This window comes from Suricata suricatta, chromosome 12, assembly GCF_006229205.1.
Source record: "Suricata suricatta isolate VVHF042 chromosome 12, meerkat_22Aug2017_6uvM2_HiC, whole genome shotgun sequence".
NCBI classification, from domain to species: domain Eukaryota; kingdom Metazoa; phylum Chordata; class Mammalia; order Carnivora; family Herpestidae; genus Suricata; species Suricata suricatta.
The window spans coordinates 81,347,658-81,369,562 of record NC_043711.1 but is presented as its reverse complement, the minus strand read 5'-3'; the positions used below and the strand labels follow the sequence as shown (position 1 = coordinate 81,369,562).

At 45.0% G+C, this 21,905-nt stretch overlaps 1 protein-coding gene across 1 annotated transcript; it reads left to right on the top strand.

Annotated features, from left to right (window-relative positions):
- Positions 1-196: 196 nt before the first annotated feature.
- Positions 197-19,992, top strand: COMMD7 (COMM domain containing 7). The gene is made up of 9 exons (XM_029917367.1): positions 197-249; positions 7,779-7,832; positions 7,926-8,028; positions 17,082-17,138; positions 17,218-17,255; positions 17,879-17,969; positions 18,263-18,312; positions 18,706-18,754; positions 19,279-19,992. The coding sequence occupies exons 1-9, from the start codon at positions 220-222 to the stop codon at positions 19,353-19,355; spliced, it is 549 nt and encodes a 182-aa protein (XP_029773227.1). The 5' UTR covers positions 197-219; the 3' UTR covers positions 19,356-19,992.
- The last annotated feature ends 1,913 nt before the right edge of the window (positions 19,993-21,905 follow it).

Sequence of the window (21,905 nt, the reverse complement as noted above, 5' to 3'; positions counted from 1 at the left end):
GGCCGCCTGGGGGCGGGGAGAGTCCGGGGCGCTGGGTGGCGCGAGGTACGTTCTGGGACGGGCTCAGAGGGGAACTGGGGTCTGAGGCGAGTTTGGGGGGCCGAGGGCTCTGAGGGAGGGGAGGTCCGGGGGTGTGGGCACCCAGACATGGGACTTCCGGGAGGCCGGAGAACGGGGAAAATTGGAGGGATCTTGCAAGAGGAGTTGAGGGGAGCCGCGATGAAGCTGAAAGCAGTGTGGGGAACCGAGGTAATAGACTGGGGTGTTGGGAGGCCGAGGGAATTTGGGGTGCTGTGGAATTTGAGACGTTCAGTAGGGAGGCCAATTGGGGAGTCTTCGCATCCCCTGGGGGGGTCGGGGGTGGGGTTGGGGGGGAGCCTGGAGTAGGGGCAGGTAATCCGGGTCACACTTGGGTTTGGGTAATGGCCAGGGTGGGACTGTCCTACCCTCCAGTTAAGGGGGCGTACCTGGCAATCCTCAAAGAAAGAAGTCCTATAATCTACACTGTGGAGAGACCCCCCCCCCTTCCCCGCCCCTTGGTAGTAGTGGAAGTGGCAAAGCGGATTTTTGCTTGTTCAGGCAGCAAATGCCAGCCAGCCAACTTCCTGCCCCTGTGCTGGCCGGGATGCCCTTTTCAAAGAACCAAGGCCTCGAAAATAAATGGGTTTAAATGACACTTCTCACCACCATTGTACATGTGCGTCTGCTTCTCCCCCACCGGGTCTTAACTCCCAGGAGATGGGGTCCCTCCTTCATCTCAGCATCCCCTACAACCTGCTGTTTTCTCCTGCAGTAATTACAACGCCACACATATTCTGAAGCCGCTTTGTCCAACGGAAATAAATAGATTGCAAGCCACATGTCTAATTTTACATTTTCTGGGAGTCCCATGTAAAAATTAAAAGAAGGGCAACTGGCTGTGACTCTTGATCTCGGATTTGTGAGCTGAAAGCCCACATTGGGAGGAGATTACTTGAAAATAAAATCTTTAAAAAAAAAATAAAAATGAAACAGAAAGCTAATTTCATGTTTTCTTTAACCCACTTCATCAAAATACTATCATTTCAGGGGCGCCTGGGTGGCTCAGTCAGTTAAGCCTCCGACTTTGGCTCAGGTCAGATCTCACGTTCGTGGATTCGAGCCCCGCGACGGGCTCTGTGCTGACAGCTAGCTCAGAGCCTGGAGCCTGCTTCCGGTTCTGTGTCTCCTTCTCACTCTGCCCCTCCCCCTCTCATGCTCTGTCTCTCTCTGTATCAAAAATAAATAAAACATTTTAAAAAATTTTAATACTATCATTTCAACATCTAATCCACATAAAAAATATCTGTGGGGGATATTTTACTTTTTGGTACTGGTTTTTCTGACTCTGGTGTGTGTTTTACATTTACAACACATCTCAAATTAGACTAGCCCTGGGGCGCCTGGGTGGCTCAGTCGGTTGAATGTCCGGCTTCGACTCAGGTCATTATCCCACGGCTGGTGGGTTCGAGTCCCGCATGGGGTTCTATGCTGACAGCTAGCTCAGATCCTGGAGCCTGCTTCGGATTCTGTGTCTCCCTCTCTCTCTGACCCTCCCCTGCTCACACTGTCTCTCTGTCTCTCAAAAAATAAATAAAAAACATTAAAAAAAAAAACAAAATAAAATTAAAAAAAAATTAGACTAGCCTTTTTCTTTTTAATAGGGCTTTCAGGGTTTTTTTTTTTTTTTTTTCCTTTATTTTAGAGAGCACAAGCCAGTGGAGAGGGACAGAGGGAGATGGGGAGGGGAGAGGGGGGGAGAGAATCTCAAGCAGGCTCCATGCTCAGGGTGAGCCCAACAAAAGACTCAATCCCACAACCCTGGGATCATGACCTGGGCTGAAATTAAGATGCTAAACCGCCTGAGCCACCGAGATATCCCTAGACTAGCCCTTTCCAAGTGTTTAATAGCTAGCTACATGTGGCTGGTGGCCACTGTTTATCATACAGCACTTCTAAGTGTTTTATGTCTACTATTAAGTCATTAAGTCCCTACAAACACCCTAGGCAGTAGGTTTTATTATCATTCCCATTTTACAGATTAAGGAAACTGGGTCAGAGAGTGGTTGAACAAAAACAGCTGTTGTTTGTTGAGCATGCACCAAGTGGCCAGGGCTGTTTTCAGTGCTTTAGGTGTAGCAACCCTAAAAGGTAGGTGCTGTTATTATTCCCATTTTACAGATAAGAAAAATGGTTCAAGAAAAGAAATTGACCTGTTTGAGGTCAGGCACCAGGAGGTGGTAGAACCAGCAATTCAGGACCTGATGCTTGATTTTAGATTCCTGCGAATTAAACATACAGAACGGAGCTTTACAGATGATTTCCCTACCCAGGTAGCTTAGCTTTTACTCGTATATGTGGCAGAATTTTCTGGAAGACTTCCATTTGGAGAATAAAGAGATTCTGCTGCTAAAAAACTATTTTGAAGCTATAGGATGATATGATCCCTAAGGTTACCTGCTCCAATTTGATATTTGTGGAAAAATATAAACCATGTCCTTTAAAATCAGAGCTTGCCTTATACTCATTCTAACCTTAAGCTACAATCTGGATCTTTATCTTCTTCTCTTAAGTTTATTTACTTATTTATTTTAGTAATCCCTACACCCAATGTGGGCTCAGACTCACAACCCTGAGAGATCAAGAATTGCATACTCTTCTTTTTTTTTTTTTAATGTTTATTTACTATTGAGACAGAGAGAGACAGACCATGAACATGGGAGAGTTGGAGAGAGGGGGAGAGACAGAACTTGAAGCAGGCTCCAGGCTCCAAGCTGTCAACCACAGCCTGCCTTGACGTGAGGCTCAAATTCACAAACTGCGAGATCCTGACCTGAGCCGAAGTTGGACGCTTAGCCAACTGAGCCACCCAGGCGCCCCCATTCTCTTCTGACTAAGCCAGCCGGGTGCTCCTTTATCTTTGTTTTTAACACAGAAAGCTTCTTCCTGGTGAGCAACTTACCAGAGTCCTTTCCCTGCCCTTTGCTGGATGATCAGATTTCTCCAAGTACTCACTCTATTAGCTGAATTTATTTTGAAGTCTGAGGCCTAGGCATCAAGGAGAAAAAGAGTCATTCTCTTGATTTGGGCATCACCAATTATTGCTCACTCAGTGGATATTTATCTGAATGCCTACTGTATACCAAACAGCCACTAACCACAGTGAAATGTGCAAAGGCTGGATGGACACAGCCTCTTATGCTGGGGAAATTGTGATCTGCTAGGGCACATCAGAAAATGGAGACAAAGTACAGTACTAAGTAGTACACCTAGAAATGTTCTATAATGGCTTTGGTCAGTCCTAGGTAATGTGTAGCCTTGAGAATATGGTTTAAATAATAAATTTGGGGGCCCTTGGGTGGCTCAGTCAGTAAGCATCTGACTTCAGCCCACGTCATGATCTCATAGCTCTTGAGTTCAATGCCCCTGTCGGGCTCAGTGCTGACAGCTTAGAACCTGGAGCCTCCTTCTGATACTATGTCTGCCTCTCTCTGCCTTTCTCTCACTCATGGTCTCTCTCTCTCTCTCTCTCTCTCTCAAAAATAAATAAATATAAAATAATAATAATAAATTTGGTGGCTCAGTTGGTTAAGTGTCCAACTTTGACTCAGGTCATGATCTTGCAGTTTGTGAGTTTGAGCCCCACCTTGGGCTCTGTGCTAAAAGCTTCAGATTCTGTGTCTTCCTTTCTCTCTCTCTGCCCCCACCCCCCGCTCGCACTGTCTCCCTCCCTCCCTCCCTCCCTCTCTCTCTCTCTCTCTCAAAATTAAAGATTAAAAATATTTTTCAAATAAAAAATAATTTTTAGAATGGTTATTTGAGAGGAAATTCAGAAGAACATAAAGAAGAATGAGGCGCCTAGGTGGCTCGGTTGAGCATCTGACTCTTGAACCAGCATGGGTTGTAGTCTTGCAATCTTGGCATCGAGCGGAGTGTGGAGTGGACTCAGAGTAGAGTGTGGAGCCTGCTTGGGATTCTCTCTCTGCCTCCCTTCCCCCACCTCCCCACATTCCCCCTCTGTGGGCATGGGTGCTCTCTCTCTCTCAAGTAAATGAAAAGTAAAAACAAAAAAAAATGCTCTACAATCTTCTCACATAGCTATAAATGAAAGCAACACATACAGTTAGAAAATTCAAACAGTATTCAAAGTTATAAAGTTAAAATACCTGTTTCTTTTGTCTGCAGAACTTGTCATTTTAATAGTTTCTTGTGTATCTTTGTAGAAAAAAAAAGTCTGCATCTGCCTGTATATATATGGGTATCCTTTAAAAGATTTTTTTTACACAAGAGGTTACACTTTTCTTTTTTACATGATATTCTTTGAAATGGGTCTGCCATAATTTATTTAACTAGCCCTCTTTTACTAGACACGTAGCTTTCAGTCTTTCGTTTTTTATGAACAGTGCTGCCTATGAACTGCTTTGTGTAAATGTGTCCAGGTTTACCTTTTGGAACATACCTGAAGGGTGTACTTCCTATAGTGCAATTACTAGGTCGAGAGATACGAGCATTTAAAAATTAGATATGACTCTCAGGGCACCTGGGCGGCTCTGTTGGTTAAGCAAGCATCCCACTTCATTTCAGGCCATGATCTCACAGTTCCAGCCCCACATGGGGCTCACTGCTGTCAGTGCAGAGCCCACTTCAGACCCTCTGTCTCCCTCTCTCTGCCTTTTCCCTGCTCACACACTCTCTCAAAAATAAACAGTTTTTAAAAAAGAAATTAAAAAATAAAAACTAGATATGACTATCAAATTGCTGTCTGGAAAGGTAGCTTCGTTTATCTGCTCACCAACAGCGGGAGCCCGTCTGGTTCCTGGCACCTGCGCCAGCCCTGGTGTTGTCAGACTTTTATTTGTGAAGATTTGATAAGTGAAAGAGCGGTATTTCCTTATTTTGCTGCTTTGCATTTCTTATCTGGAATGATCTTGAGCATCTTTCCATATATTCACTAGGGAGAACAGTTAAGATTTTGATTTCATGGATAGTGATGGCAGGTGAGCATTCCAGAGAGAGACAGCTCTGCAGATACAAAGGCAAAGAATGAGGAAAGTGTTTAGGGAGATTTATTCAACAAATACTTTCTGGCTGCACAGGTCCATTAACTGAGGCTCTGTGACCACGCAATTGCATACAAGGAACCTTCTCTGCTAAGACAAATCTCTGTTTTCTTATCAAGATTTAAAATTCTAAGTGCCCTGAGGCAAGGTTCCAGGAGGGAGCCTTCGAAGTTAAGAATCTGGGTAGGTCACTTTCTTGTTGGGAGAGTCCTTGTGTCTTGGCTGGGCATTGAAGGATAAAGGAGGGTTTGGAAAAGTGGAGATAGGGATGGGGGTCAGCATGGCCTCCAGACCAGATTAAGTTGAGGCCCTTCTTGAGAGGAGACATGGGGGAGGGGGGGAAATGAGGTCTCACTGGGAGGTTGAGCCTGAATGCTAGGCGGAGGCCTGGAAATGGAAAAGCTGCGGGAGAGCTTCTCAGTGGCTCCATTTCTTAAAAGGCTCAGGGTGGCAAAGGGTCAGCCAAAGATCTGACGGTCCACAGAGTCACAGCAAAAAAAAAAAAAAAAAGGAAAATTCACAGTTTGAGGACACCATCTGAAGCTTGTCCCTGACTTTTCTTGTTTTTACTATATAGAATCAGGACTTAGGCAAAGCTAACATCATGAACCCTGCAGAAAGACAACCCCTGGGTCAGCATGGGTTAAAATGTTTCCAGGGAATATTCATGAAGTTTTGAGAAGTAGATACTTCTGTGCCATTGGCTGTTGGGACTGTAAATCCTCGAGAATCCTTTGCAAGGCAGTTTGGCACCATTTTACACAGAATTTAAAATGCAGGTATTATTTGACCTAAGATACATTTTTAAGAAGTATTTTATAGGGGCTCCTGGGTGGCTCAGTTGGTTGGGCATCCGACTTTGGCTCAGGTCATAATCTCATGGTTCATGGGTTTGAGCCCCATGTCGGGCCTAGAGCCTGCTTCAGGTTCTGTGTCTCCTCCCTCTGCCCCTCCGCTGCTTGCACTCTATCTCACCCTGTCTCTCAAAAATAAATAAATGTAAAAAAAAAGTTAATATAAATTAAATAAAAATAAAAAGTATTTTATAGACATGTATATCACAAAGAAACATTGCATCATTGCAATAACATCAACAATGCACACGTGCGCGCACACACACACACACACATGTTCATCTCTAGGAGCTAAATTATACAAGTTTATGCAGTTAAATACCATGCAGTTGTTAAAAGAACTGGGTAGAGGGGCACCTAGCTGACTCATTCTGTGAAACTTGTGTCTCTTGAACACAGGGTGTGAGTTTAAGCCCCATGTTGGGTGTAGAGATTACTTAAAAATAAAATCTTGGGAAAAAAACTGGGCAGACTTGTATCTACTTACAAGATTGGTCTCTAAGATATAATTGGATGAAAAAAGACAAAATGCAGTGTGTGGGTTCACTATCACCCCATTTGTATTGTTTTAAGTTTATTTATTAATTTGGGGGGCTGCAAGTGGGGAGGGGCAGAGAGAGAGGAGAAAGCGTGAGAATCCCAATGAGGCTCCAGCACAGAGCCCAATGTAGGCCTCGAACTTGTGAACCCTGAGATCATGACCTGAGCCAAAGTCCAGAGTCAGATGCTTAACCCGACTGAGCCATCCAGGCTCTCCTAAAATAAAATCTTAAAAAAAAAGGAAGAAGAGTCTGTTCAAAGTGTATAACAAAGTATAAATTTTACTGTTTTGTCATATACATAATAATGTTTATTGTGGGGGAAGAAATCCAGAAAATATGGGTAGACAAAAGAGAAGAAAATAAAAATCACCCAAAATCTCACCACACAGAAATAACTGCTTTAAAAAACAAGGTAGAGGGGCACCTGTGTGGCTCAAGTCAGTTGAGCATCCGACTTCGACTCAGGTCATGATCTCACCGTTTGTGAGTTAAAGTCCCACATGAGATTCACTGCTGTCAGCAAAGAGTCCACTTCAGATCTTCTGTCCCCCTCTCCCTGCCCCTCCCCAAACTGGGTTATCTCAAAAATAAAATTTAAAAAAAAAGTAGAGGGGCACCTGGGTGGCCCAGTTGGTTAAGCATCTGGCTTCGGCTCAGGTCATGATCTCGCGGTTTGTGGGTTCGAGCCCCGCATCGGGCTCTGTGCTGACTGCTCAGAGCCTGCGACCTACTTCAGATTCTGTGTCTCCCTCTCTCTGCCTCTCCCCCACTCATGCTCTGTCTCTCTCTCTCTCTCACTCAAAAATAAATAAACATTAAAAATTAAAAAAAAAATAAAAGTAGAGAAAAAGTTTATATAGTATGTTAACATTTGTGTGGGGCAGAATAAGAAGAAACTCTATATTTGGATTGGCTTATGTTTGAATAATAAGTATGTGGAAATATGAGCACAAAACAGTAACTGCTGTTAATCTCCCAGTGGTTTTCCCTTCAGGCTGTGTGTGTGTGTGTGTGTGTGTATTTGGACCCTTGAGATGTGCATATGCACATGTGTGCATACACTCACAGTCTCTCAATACTTATATATCTCCCAGGTGTTCCAATAAGATATACCAGTTTTTCAGACAATATAGTGATACTGATATACTGCCACAGGGTAGTAGTGCTGTGAATATTTGAACTGTAAGATCAAACAGGTGTGGGCACCCGTGTGTTCTCTCCTAAGGGCCTGTAAGCAGATGGGATGTGGGAACGCTGACCCAGGAGTCGAATTTTGCTGATGTTCTGTGTTATTCTCTTCACAGCAGTTCTCGGCCTTGACAGAAGTGCTTTTCCACTTCCTAACTGAGCCGAAAGAGGTAAAGTACCTTGTGACGGGGAGAGTTCTGAGTGTGGGTCTACAGTCCCGAGATACTTAGAAAGTGAAGGCCTGGCTTGCTCCCCCTCCGCAGGTGGAAAGATTTCTAGCTCAGCTCTCGGAGTTCGCCGCCACCAATCAGATCAGTCTTGGCCCTCTCAGAAGCATTGTGAAAAGCCTCCTTCTGGTTCCAAATGGTGAGTAGCTGCTCTTAGCAGCTGAGGCCAGAGATGTTCTTTGAACATTGTTTCAGACCAGGGAGTTGGCAAGCGTGCTCTGGGCACTGAGCCAGGGCATTCAGTGGAGAACCAGACGTGGGCGGGACTCACAGTCTAGGGACTGAAGCCAGGTACACAGATAACTGCAGTGGAGTGAAACAGAGGTACAGCCCAAAGTGCAATCTGCGTCCCCGCGTCCATCCCCAAACTGCTGTCTGGTCCCCGGCACCATATATAGAGATCGAGAGTAAACACTTAGCTTACTTTTGTCAAATTAGAGCAATTTGGCAAAATCTTTTGAATTTACTGATTTTTAAAATGGGGCTTATCTATATATATTTTTTAAAGACTTTATTTTGGGGTGGGGGGCGCCTGGGTGGCTCAGTCAGTTAAGCGTCCAACTTCAGTTCAGGTCATGATCTTGGGGTTCATGAGTTTGAGCCCCGCATTGGGCTCCGTGCTGACAACTCAGAGGCTGGAGCTCTCAGATTCTGTGTGTGTGTGTGTGTGTGTGTGTGCGTGTGTGTCTCTCTCTCTCTCCCTTCCCCCACTCTTGCTCTGTCTCTGTCTTTCTTAAAAATAAACAAACATTAAACATCCAACATGGGACTTGAATTCACAACCCAGACATCAAGAGTTGCGTGTTCTATGGGGGCGCCTGGGTGGCTCAGTCAGTTAAGCATCCCACTTCAGCTCAGGTCATGATCTTACGGTTTGTGAGTTTGAGCCCCATGTCAGGCTCTGTGCTGACAGCTAGCTCAGAGCCTGGAGCCTGCTTCAGATTCTGTGTCTCCCTTTCTCTCTGCCCCTCCCTTGTCGCGATGTCTCTGTCTCTCAAAAATAAATAAAAAACAACAAAAAAAAAAAAACCATTAAAAAAAAAGAGAAAAAGAGTTGCATGTTCTAAGGACTGAACTAGTCAGGCACCCCATGGCCTTGTGTGTTTTTTTTTTTAATCTGGTAGCATATGCATAATGTAAAATTTACCATTTTAACCATTTGGAGCTTATATTTTGTATGTGGTTTTTCATTTCAGATTTCTGGAAATTAATTTTGATTGTATTTTACAAAAACATTAGTCTGCAGTGGACTGAAAATGAAGAATGTCTTCCATGGCAGATTGTTTCAGAGGCAGAGTTTGCCTAAAGCAATCAGGAAGCGTTTCTAGCCAGGAGGGCGGTGATCACAAAGGTTTAGTGTAGGGGTATTTATTACAGCACTGGTTTGATGGTTGGAGATTAGTATAATGTACTGTTTTTCCAGGGGAACATCGTGGGGGTCAAAAATTCATGGTTCTGAGTTAACTCAGTTAACTCAGGTAGATGTATGTCTGTCACTTGTGAGTACTGTGACTTTGTCCAGATACCCTCTCTCTCCCCCAACCCCACCCAGCAGCCCCTCTCTAACCCTTTCCCTCCAGTGTGAGCTTTTTCTTGGTGTGTGGAGGGGGCTTGTTTTGAAGATTGAGATAATATAAAATATATGCTAACATACCTTAGTAAAAGGTTGCTCTTATTCCTCAACTTCTGTAATAATTTAGAAAGATGCTATCAAAGAAAATGTAATGATACGGAAAATCTTTCACAAGATAATAGTTCAATACGAATAACAGTGTATGAAACTGTTTAATAAAAATAATAGTTTATAAAACTACCACAGTCCTATTTTATTTATTTTTTAGAGAGAGAGACATTGTGAGCAGGGGAGGGTCAGAGAGAGGGGGAGACACAGGATCTGAAGACAGGCTCCAGGGTCTGAGCTGTCAGCACAGAGCCTGACAGGGGCCCCAAACCCAAGAACTGTGAGATCATGACCTGAGCCAAAAATGGACTCTCAACGGACTGAGCCACCCAGGCTCCCCCACAGTCCTATTTTTGTAAAAACACAAACAAAAAGAATGTTAACTATGACTATATCTGGGTGGAGGGACAGCAGATTATCTTAATTGTTTATTTTTGGCTATGTTTCATCTAAAAAATTGCTAGAATTTGGCAATTTACTTCGAAGTTAATTTTATGTAAAGGTGGAGTGACGTTTGAGCCCATTGTCACAGAATGAGTCCGTGCTGACCTGGCTGAGAGTGGATAAAACAGCGTCCCCAGTTTACACACTTTACAAGCCAGTAATGGGCCCCTCTTCCCAGGCTCTCAGCCCAGTGTTGCACTGAAAGTTGGCCTAATTTGTTTGTTCCTGTTGGGTGCCCCCCGCCCCGTATCTTTGTGCAGGCCCTTTCCTTTGCCTGTCATAGGTTCCTCGTGCTGGGGGCTCGAATCCAAACATCCCAAGGTTTCCAGCTGTGACATTTTCTCATCCTCTGTTTGTGTGATTCTTGCGTTTTCTGCTCCCGTTGTGGGTTAAAGGGCCCCGTGAACCAAAGGCTGTGGGAGGACGTGCAGGGTTTTGTAACTTGGGCATAAATTTTCACTGCAAACCTAGAGCCGTGTGGAGCCGTCGGAGAGTCTCCCTCCTGGCTAGAAAAATCCCCTTCTGCCCTCATGCTACTTTTGCCTCCAGACACCATTGCAGTTTAATTTTGTTGTTTACCCTTTTATGTTTTCACGCACATTTGTATCCATGTGCTATTTGTCATAAATGGTGGTAAGCCAGAAAAGTGCTCGTGCAGCCTGTCTCTTGTCCTACTTGCTTTGTCATGGAGATCCGTCCGCATGACCCCCATTCTTCTCAGCGCTGTGTGTGCCGTGAACTGGATGTATCTTTTGGCCGTCTGTCTCCTGCTGCCAGACACTGTCGTTCTAGCCCTTCGCTCTTACAAGCAGTGCCACGGTGAACATTGTCCCTCCCGAGCGTGAACATTTCTGTGGACATGGGCCAGGCACGCAGAACCAGAATCTTCTTTATCCTTCCCTAGCCTACACCTGTGGGAGTGGGTTTGTCTGCGGGTGGGGACCTGCCAGTTGTGGACACTGATTTTTCAGGAGATCTCTGTCTTCTGGGGTCCCTGCTTCCCTCCTTTCCTGTCTTCCTTCACTCTGCCCCCCATGCCCCTCAGTCCATCTGACGGCCTCCAGTCCTCCCAGCCCGGGAACACCCACCCCTGTGCTGCCTTTCAAAAAGTCTTCCTAAACCACTTCAATCTGCAGTGACCTCCCTTCCTCTCAGCTCCCAAGAGATGGTTTTTATCTACAGTTACCATTTTGGACCACAATCACTTGCAGTTTTCTATTGTTCACACTGTTTTACATGTGTCTGTTTTGTGGCTTTAACAGAGAGCTTGCTCTTTGAAGTCAGAGGAGGATCTTGCACTTCTTTCCTGAGCCAAGGTTACATGTAAAGTGATGACATACAGCAGGCGCTTATGGGTTGAACTGAACCCGGGAGATCCTGTCACCTCCCAGGGGGTGTTGGGCGTACATTTTTGGGGGCAAGATTGTTGTCGTGTCTATAGCAGATCATTTTCTGTAGGTGCGGAGAACCCCAAGGAACTCACAGCATACCGATCAAGAGGTGGGCTTTGTAGGCTCACATGGATTTGAGGGTCGATCACATCACCTATGTAGCTATTCAACCTTGCACAAATCAGCCTCAGTTTCTTGTCTGAAAAATGGAGTAATAAGAACAGTTAATGGTGGTGACATTCGGAGCGAACGAGTTAATATATGCAAAGCCCTTAATTCGGTGCCTGCTTAACTTCTGCTTTATGTATTGTAGTTCAGTTACTTTCTGCCCTGTGCCTCCTCAGATTATGAGGACTAAGCATCTGACAGAGTCGCTTATAAGGGCACTTACACTTTTCCTCAGCCCAGGATAAGTGCTTAGTCTGTCATGCCTTATTGTGGAGGTGACGTCTCCAGCTCTCCCCTCCCATCCCAGGTTCCAGCCTGGCCTGGAGCACACACTTCTGCAGCACAGCGGGACCAGGCTGCACCTCACAACTATTCACTTCACATGATGAGGGCTGTCGTCCTCATGGCGTTCACGGACTTTCCCAATCTCATCTGAAATATAGGGGCCTCGGGGTCCTCACCCTCTTCCTCATCCCTCCTCCTGGGCCTGCCTTGCAGTGAGACCTCCTTTTAAGGACAGCCTCCTTGTTAGAACAGAGGAGCCTCAACCCTCCAGATCAATTGTCCCCAGATTGGTGTTTTCATCCAGAAAAGGCTTCTGTGGTCAGCCGGAAGCAGGAAATACTGCCCCCTCCCACTCCCCTTGGAGAGACACACATTAACATATCTCAGGCTCTGAAGAGTCCTGCAATAAAGAAACCTGCTGGTCCCGTGTCTGAGGAACAGTTAACCATGAAACCCTCCTTCCCCACCTCCTCGCCCTCCTCGCCCTCCTCCTCCTCACAGGGTGGGGGTCAGGTGAAAACTTTTGTAAGGGCTGATCTGGTCTAATCTTTGTCTTGTAGACGTAGACCGAGACAGAGCCCTAGAGAGAGGGAGTGACTTGCTTAGGATCTTACAGTAGAAAAGCTGGGCTACTGCCTCCCTTGGTGTAAAGCCCAGTGGTTTTTGTGTCTTTTTTTAAAAATGTTTTTCTTTTATTAATTAGTATTTAATTCTTAAAAACACCTGACTTCCGGGACATCTGATGGCTCAGTCGGTTAAGTGTTCGACTTCAGCTCAGGTCATAATCTTGTGGTTCATGAGTTCAAGCCCTGTGTCAGGCTCCGTGCTGACAGCTCAGAGCCTGCCTGGAGCCTGCTTCAGATTCTGTGTCTCCGTCTCTCTCTGCCCCTTGTCTGCTCTCACTCTGTCTGTCTGTCTCTCTTTCTCTCAAAAATAAATAAACATTAAAAATATTTTTTAAAGACCCACCTCACTTCAGTAGTTACCACTCCATAGGCAGATTGCTTCATGTACACCCCTTCCACTTCTCACTGGTCTCCAAACTGGATTATTTTAAAGCAAATCTCAGAGGTCATATCATTTCATTTCTGAATACCTAGTTCTATCTCTAAAAGATAAAAGCCTTCTTTCCCCTTATCAAACCACAGTGCCATTATCTAAAATTAAAACGTACAATCAGTGTTCTAGTGTCCCCATTGTCTCATAGGTTTTATTTGTCTGTAATTGGTTACTTTCCTCAGGATCCAGGGAGGGCCCCACACTGCATTTGGTTGCTGGATGTCCCCTTGTGTGCTTACTTGTCACCATGCCTGCTTAACAGCTTTGAGATCTTGAGCCAAGTTACTAAAATTCTCTGAGAATCAGTATTTTTCAGAAAACAGAGCTCATAATAGTAGTTCACACATCATTATAAGGATAAAGAGGATAAATGTAAAATACTTCAGTAAGTGGTAGCTGCACTGCTGCTAATATTATGATTGTCGTCATTACGAGTTGTCTCCTAGACACAGACTGCTAGATTACAGATAACTTTTGGCTGTAGGGCTACTATTGAAGTCTGGTTTTATTTTTTCATTTTTTTATTAAAAATTTTTTGTAATTTTTATTTATTTTTGAGAGACAGAGAGAGACAAAGCTTGAGCAGGGGATGGGCCGAGAGAGGAGGAGACACAGAATCTGAAGCAGGCTCCAGGCTCTGAGCTGTCAGCACAGAGCCCTATGCAGGGCTTAAACTCTCCAACTATGAGATCGTGACCTAGGCCGAGGTCAAATGCTCAACTGACTGGGCCACCCAGGCGCCCCAAAGCCTGGTTTTATTTTAATACTTAGCAAGATACGTGGCCCTTGTGGAAACTCAGTAACTTTTTTTAAGAAAAGGTGATAACTCCCCGTCTTGTCTCCCAAAGGAGTTCTTTCTGTCTGGGCAAAAATAGAGTAATCAACATTGAACAATAGTCACAAATGGCATTTAATCAGCTGTAGGACTAAGTTCCCCAGGACTCCCAACCTCACTTCCCTCTATTACTTCTTTCTATGGCACTTTTTAGTCATATTCTATATGGCTTTCTTACTTGTTACATTATCATGGTCTTTCTCTTCCTGATAGAATGTAAGCCTCACGAAGGCAGACATTGATGTTTCCCAGCATCTAGCATAGTGCTGGCACTGGTAGATTCTCAGGAAATACATGTACAGTGACTGTGACTTGTGTCCTTCATGAGCTTCGGGGAAGTGGATTCGGCTGGTCAGTCTTCAGGGTCAATAATGGCTTGCTGAATGTGGCTTACCATCCTCTGCCATCTGCTTCCTTCTCCTGGAGTGTTAACCAAGGCTTCGCTCTGTTCCTTGGACTTCCTTGATTACACTGAATAAGCTTATGTAGATTTTTGGCTAGAAGAACAATTCGCTAATTTCCCAACTGTTTCCTGGCAAAATTGAAAGCCTCACCCTTGACATACACTTCCGTTTTGTCCCCCATACTGTTTGACTGCAGTAAGGGTTTACCTAAGGCAACTGTTCAGTGACAGTTGGTGCTCAAGGATTTTATAAACCATCTCAGATGGTTGTATGTGTTTAAAGATGGGCATTCTCAAATTTCCCCCGGTGGTCTGTCCTGGAGACTCCCGCTCTGGATTTACAGTCTCTTTCTGTGGACAGGGTCAAGGCCTCAGACCTAACTTGTGCTTAGGACAAAGGAATTACCAAAGGAGAAAGCTGAAAAAGAAGTCAAGAGCTTAGTCAACAATTCTGTATTATAAACTTCAAAACTGCTAAGAGCCTAGATCTTAAAGGTTCTGACCACAGAAAGGAAATGATAATTATGTGATGTGATAGAGGTATAGCTAATGCTGCAGTGGCAATCATATTGCCATGTATGAATGTATCAAATCAACAGGTTGTACACCTTGAACTTACACAATGTTACAGGTCAGTTATATCTTAATAAAAAGAAGGGAAGATTGATTATTTAAGAGCTTGAGGCCTAGCATGATGCAAATATATGTGTGTGTATATTTATATTTAAAAATTTGGTTTTTTATTTAAATATTTTTGAATGTTTGTGTTTTTTGAGAGAGAGAAAGCACAAGCAGGGAAGGGGCAGAGAGAGAGGGAGGGAATCTCAAGCAGGCTCTGAGCTATCAGCACAGAGCCCAATGTTGGCTCTATCTCACCAACCAGGAGATCATGACCTGAACTGAAACCAAAAGTCAGATGCTTAACCAACAGTGCGCCCCAGGCACCCTGCAAATATATTTTTAAAGTATGACATGGGAGACAACAGTGGGCACAACGGACCAAGTCCTTGTTCTCATCTGACATTCTAGTAGAAGAATTGACAATAAATCTGTAACATGAAATTGGGTGGTTATAAATGCAGTGCAGTAGAAGGGCCAGTGAAGAGCATTCCCACTTGAAATGGGCGGGGGCAGTATTCAAGGAGAGGCTGGAATGGCTGTGTGCAGATTTGAGGAAGAGCATCCCCAGCAGAGGGAACTGCGAAGGCCAATGCCAGGAGGTAGTAACGTGCCTGGCATGTGGAGGAAAAGCTGAGTAAGCAAGGGAGAGCAGAGCTTGGGGATTCTGGAGGCGGCCAGGCCCTGCAGGGCACCGTAAGGGTTTGGGATTTTACTGTGAGTGGAGCCAGAGCTGTTAGAGGGTTTTGAGCACGGCAGAGATCTGGTTTGTACTTAAATTTTAACAAAATCACCTTGGCACCCAGGCTGCCATGTGGATGCATCAAAACCAGTCCACTGTTCCTGACTTTTTATCTCTACTACCGACACTGCCAAAGAGTATAGTACTGCATGTATTTCAGTGTGCTTTCGGGAGTGTGTCTGGTAATATTTCATGTACTTGTGAGTACGTGTCTGTTGGGTGACGTCTTGGTAGTACAGTTGTCAACTATGTGCCTTTGCCAGTTTTTACTCCCCAAAATTAATTTCGATCTTTAGTTTCCTGGTAAATTAAAGGTTTCACTAGTAATCCCCCACTTCAGAGTACTTTGGTATCATCAAGCAAAATATTGGATTTGAGCTAGACACACACTAAGGAGCTGTACATGCAGTAGTTATGAATTAGTTGAATTGGCTAGGAAGTGGCTTTTTTTTAGGGCCTTCATGGCCAAGGTTTCCTGGTGTCTTGGCTTTTTTATTTCCCTATGGCTTCCTTGCTCAGTCTGATTTTGGCGATAAAAGATTTCCTCCCTTTGTTGACATGGTTTATTTTGCAGCGGACAAACAGCCTTTAGGATTGTTTTTCTGGAGTGAGGTGGGGGTGGGGCGTTGAGTTTGGGGTATTACTTCAGGGCCCTCCCTGGATGGTGGCAGACATCTTCTTATTCTTTAACTAGTCGTCTTCTGGAAGACTAAGAAGTGGAAAATTTTCAAGTGGCTTCCAAATTGTGACTCTAGGCTGTAGTCTGAGATTAAACTTTAAGAAGCCCAGATTGCTGGCAGCACTTTGTTCTCAGGAGTTCGAGCTCACAAGCAGAAGCAGCCCCCACAAGGGAGCGTTCGCAGGGCTGGTGAGGGGAAGATTTGCCAGCCCCTCTGGAAGTTAACTTGTGAATTATAGAGGCCAGCTGTCCATCCTGGTTTACATCCTGAAAGCGGGCTCTCTATGGCCGCACCATCCGGTACAACTATCTAGGTAGATGGAGATGCTTTTGGATCTGCGCCGTCCAGCACCGTGTGGCTATTGAAGACTTGACCAGCTGGTGCGACTGAGGAACAGGACTTTAAATTTTGTTTAACTTTAATTAATTAAAATCTAAGAGGGTGCCGGAGAAAAATAAATACACTTTAAATAGCCACGTATCCTTAGCAGTTGTGTATTTCATAGCACAGTTCTAGGCTGTGGCCCTTATGCCCAGCCTGACACTCAGCTCCCCGATGTTGCTCCGGGAATCTGTGGCCTTATTCTTTCCTCTGATCAGGGACCCCCAGCCCCATGTCCATAAAGTCCTTTCTGCCGTCTCTGACATTTTTTGTACCTTCTGGAGAGGTGAACACCTGTGTGGTACAGTAAACAGAGCTTGCTGTCGCCTTCTCCAGTCATTTCCTTTCTGCATCTTCTCCACAACTGGGTTGAAATCTTCCTGGAGCTGGCCAAGTTTTTGTGTATCCCTTTTGTCACCTCTGTCATATAGCTTGGGCCCATTGATACCTACTGCCAATTGATTACTGATTTGCCCTTTTAACTACTTTCTCCCCTGTTTCCCAGGTGCCTTGAGGAAGAGCCTCACAGCTGATCAGGTCCGGGCTGATTTCATGACTCTGGGTAGGTCATCACCGAGGTTGCAGGGTGACAGGCTCGGTGGCTCTTCATGATGTTAAGATCTCCTTCTGTTCCCTTCCAGGTCTTAGTGAGGAGAAAGCCACTTACTTTTCTGAAAAGGTATCATAATTCCTCTTAATCAAGGTTAATTATGATTGTTTGCTTTTATTTCATGACTAGAAACAAATGAACAATGCTAACTAAGGAGAAACCATCCATCATTTCCCCAGCTTACTGGTTTTCATTTGATTTCATGCAAATAACATGCATACAGCATTTAAAGGGCACAGTTTAGTGCATCTCTAATTTTTTGCCTCTGATTTGACTGACTTTAATTGTCATACGGTTTTTGGTCCAATCTTGATTAAATCTTGGAATGAAAGAAAACATTTAGGGGCACCTGGGTGGCTCAGTTGGTTGAGCTTCTGACTTCAGCTTGGGTCATGACCTCGCGGTTCGTGTCGGGCTCTCCCTGTCAGCACAGGAGGAGCCTGCTTGGATCCTCTGTCCCCTGCTTGCGCTCTCCCTCTCAAAAATAAATAAAACATTAAAAAAACAGATTTATATCTTCTTCTGCCCCTTTTTGCTTCCCACATCCCCCAGATCTGTGCATATAGGCCAAGCCCTTAGTTCTGCATCCTTCCCCCCGTCTGTATAAATACTAAACTCTGCTGTGTTGGGTGCAGAATGAAGAAGGGGATTTCCCCCGTTGTTATGACTTTGGCTTTTTGCTTCTGTTTCAGTGGAAGCACAATGCCCCTGCCCTTGCTCGATGGGCCATAGGACAGACTCTGATGATTAACCAGCTTGTAGACATGGAGTGGAAATTTGGAGGTAACTAGTTAGAGCAAGTCCTGGGCCTTTTGGGGCTGGGGGGTGCAGAGGCTTTCAGATAGTTGCCAGGTGGAGGGCAGGTCCTCAGTCCTCAAAGACGGTTGGGACCCGCAGTCGCTGCCCTGCATGGCCAGCTGTTTCCACCCATGGCTGTCAGCGCGTTGACTTCCTGAAGAGCGCGTTTTGCTGTCATACTCGTCCCCACACGGCTTTTGCTGGACAGCCTGCAAGACTGGGGTGTCGGGAGCCCGTTGTCAACCCATCACTTACAACTTTTCTCTTTTGTGTCACAGTGACATCTGGGAGCAGTGAACTGGAAAAAGTGGGAAGTATTTTTTTACAAGTAAGTTTCCTGATCTGTGAAAATGGGTCGATTTTTGACTTGGTAAATAATTATTAAATCGACATTGGATTTTTTTTTAAATACCCAATTTGGACGTGGATTTCCACTGAAGTGCCTTGCGTATCTCAGAGCAGTGTTGTCAGCCAAAAACGTGGCTGCTAACACACCTACTCTCGGATTAATAGGAACCTGACATTGTTCTTAAAAACGTGATTGTTCTGTAATCATGTGAATTGTTAGAAGTTTCAGTGACAGACGCCCAGACTGCGCCTGTCTGGCTCTCAGGTCTGAAGCAGGATGCTTTGATGTTTAAGTGAAAGGCTTCCAAGAATTTCTTTGCCCAGTTGTCATCATTTTCATTTCAGATTTTAATTTCTTTTCTTTTTTAATCAGCTCAAATTGGTGGTTAAGAAAGGAAATCAAACCGAAAACTTGTACATAGGTGAGTCCGAATTCCCATTTGAGCCTTTTCACTTTTCCCGCGTTCTCCTCAGTCGGCGGGCTCGTGAGGCACCACAAATCATTTCTTCTAGCAAATAAGTCATAACCGAGCTGTGGAGTAGCCATTCCACCGCCTCTTCTCTCATAAATAATAAGCCGTCAGCAGGCTGGAGACCCAACAGTTGAAGATCCTCTTTGGAAAAGGGAGAGCACAGGGAGAAGGGACGCAAGGACTGAAAAGCAGGCAGCTCCGGCTGCAGAAGCCCCTGAGCACCCTCACTAATGCCCTTTCATCTCTTGGCGCTGTGGACTTGCCCCATTTTTTAATTCTCCACTTTTCTATGGAGCCCATAGCCTTTCTCTGTTCAAGGCCCTCACTTCTTTACTACGGTCAATTGCCCATCAAGAGCTGCTTAGATATACTAAGTCAAAAAAGAAAAAAAAACCTCTGGGTGGAAATTCGTTTTCTTGGATGATTCTGTGGAGTGGGAAACGTTTGCCTGAAGCTGGATTTTCTCTCCCCAGAATTAACCTTGCCTCAGTTCTACAGCTTCCTGCACGAGATGGAGCGAGTGAGAGCCAGCATGGAGTGCTTCAGCTGAGTTCTGGCCCCCTCCCCTGCCCCCTTCTCTTCCATGGGTGGCTGCCCTCCGAGGCGCCTCACCCACAGGCCTGTGGGGTCCTGATAACAGCCCTGCTTGCTTCTTGGGAGCCCAGGTGCAAAGGTTTCTGGAAAACAACAGGATTAAGTACTTAAAGAGCCCTACGCGATTACTCTGTGAATTCTTTGTTCAGGGAACCTCCAGCACCTATCTCCCAGGACACTTTTTAGGTATTCAGACAGGCTGTCACATCTCAGATTCAGGGGAGGAAATAAGTTGTCACTTCCCCATCAGAGTTTCGGAGTAAACAGATGGTGCCATCACTCGAGATGCACGCTGATCACCCTCCCCTCAAAAAAGCAAGGGCTTATTTATGGCCGAGGAAGAGGCGGACTCGGGGCTGACACGCGTGGGGAACCCGCAGCAGTCTTGGGGCACAGCCGCCTTCGCGGCGGTGGTGGTGCATGGCTAACCAGCTTTTAATGGGGCCCCTGTGCATAAATACGCGCTTGGTCTGCCTCTGTCCTCATCTCAGGTCGTGCCCTGTTGTGTTGTAATGAGGCTATTTTCGCTTGTTTTGGTTCAGGCTGACCTTCTCTGCTGGTTAGATGTTGAATAAAAGTGGTTCTGAAGAAAAGGTGTGAATCCCGTTGTCTCCATGCACAGACGAGAGCTCTGCCTTGCAGAGCACTAGCGCTGCGACTGCAACGATTATTTTCCTGGTTTTGGTGGCTCTGCGTCTTCAGTGAAATTGTTGTCCAAAGTTGGAATCTGTAAGAGCAGTTGAGGAGAGACTCAGGGAAACCATTATGAAAATCGTAGCTTATGAATTTTGTGTTCACATGACTCTAGGCCTCCGCCTAGTATGTGATTTCTCCCCTCCTGTCTCATCCCTTCTCGGGAGTTTCTACAGCTTAGAATAGATAACACATGGCTCTGATCGTGCGCTCTGCGCTGTGAATGGTTACTGCGGGCCTGTGGTTCAGAAGGTACATTGTAAAGTAATTCCTTCTCACGCTCACTCCCCAGGTACCCAGTTCCTTTCCCCAGAGGTCTCCACTGTTACAGTTTACTCTGTGTCCTTCTGGACTTTTTTTGTGTGTCTGCAAATACACAGGCATAGGGTCTGATTGTCTTCCCACACAAGTGGCAGCAGAGTGTACACACGGCATCCTGCGTCTTGCTGTTTTCTGCTTCACGTGGAAGTCATTCCACGTCAGAACGGAGAGAGCAGCCCCGTTCTCTGTAACAAACGCACCGGGTTTCTTCACAGGGATGATTTATTTCTCTGGTTTCCTGCGGGTAGGTAGACACTGCATCTGACTGGTTCTGTATGTGTGTCGTTTTGTACGTGTGGACATATATTTATAAGATAAGGAAGTGGGGGTGGAATTGCTAGGTCAAAGAATATGTACATTCATCCAAGATTCTATAAAGGGATAAAGCCACCCAGGCGCCCCATGTTGTTAGTTTCTTATGTATCCTTCCAGAGGGTTTCCCCCCGACATTTAACGAATGAGAATTTAAATTTTTACTCTTTTTGTTGTTTACACAGATGATTGTAAGATATATAAGGATATATCTTAGAGAGCTTTCATGTCTGCACATAAAGTGCATTCCTTCATGTGGCTGTAGTATATTCACAGAACCAGAGACAGTCTGATGGATTCTCAAGGATTGGCTCACACGACTGTGGAGATTTGGTAAAGTCTGCAGGATGGGGCATCTGGCTGGCTCAGTTGAAAGAGCATGCTACTCTTGATCTTGGGGTCATGAGTTCGAGCCTCACATTAGGTGTAGAGATTACTAGAAAAAGTTAATAAACTTTAAAAATATATAAAGTAAAAAAAAATCTGCAGGATACGCTGGAGACCCATGAAAGACTTGGATCCAAAGGCAGTCCACTAGATGAATTAAAAAAAAACTTTTTTTGTTTAACATTTTATCTTATTTTTTGAGAGATGGAGACAAAGCATGAGCAGGGGAAGGGCAGAGCGAGGGAGACACAGACTCTGAAGCAGCTCCAGGCTCTGAGCTGTCAGCACAGAGCCCGATGCTGGACCCGAACCCACAAGCCATGAGATCATGACCTGAGCCAAAGCTCCCAGGCGCCCCGGGAAATCAGTCTTTGTTCTATTAAGGCCTTCAACTGATTGGATGAGGCCCACCCACATTATAAAGGAGAATCTGCTTTACTCTCACATAAAAGTCCACCAATTTAAATGCTAATCTCATAAAAAAAAAAAAGCACTTTCACAGAAACATTCAGAATAATGTTTGACCAAATATTTGGACCTACCAGGCCAGTCAAGTTAATACACAAACTTAACCATCACAGTGCAAACTGACTTATATAGAGATTGTTCCATTTTATGCAAGATTACCAAATTAATCTTACAAATACCAAAGAAGGGCAAATTGGAGCCTTTGGACAGTGTCCAAATGTGTCTGAGATTTCTGGGAGCCTCCTGTGCCAGAAACCATGAAAATCTAATCTAATGTAAAGAGAATTCACAGGAAAAAAAAAAAGAATTCACAGAATGTCAGAAC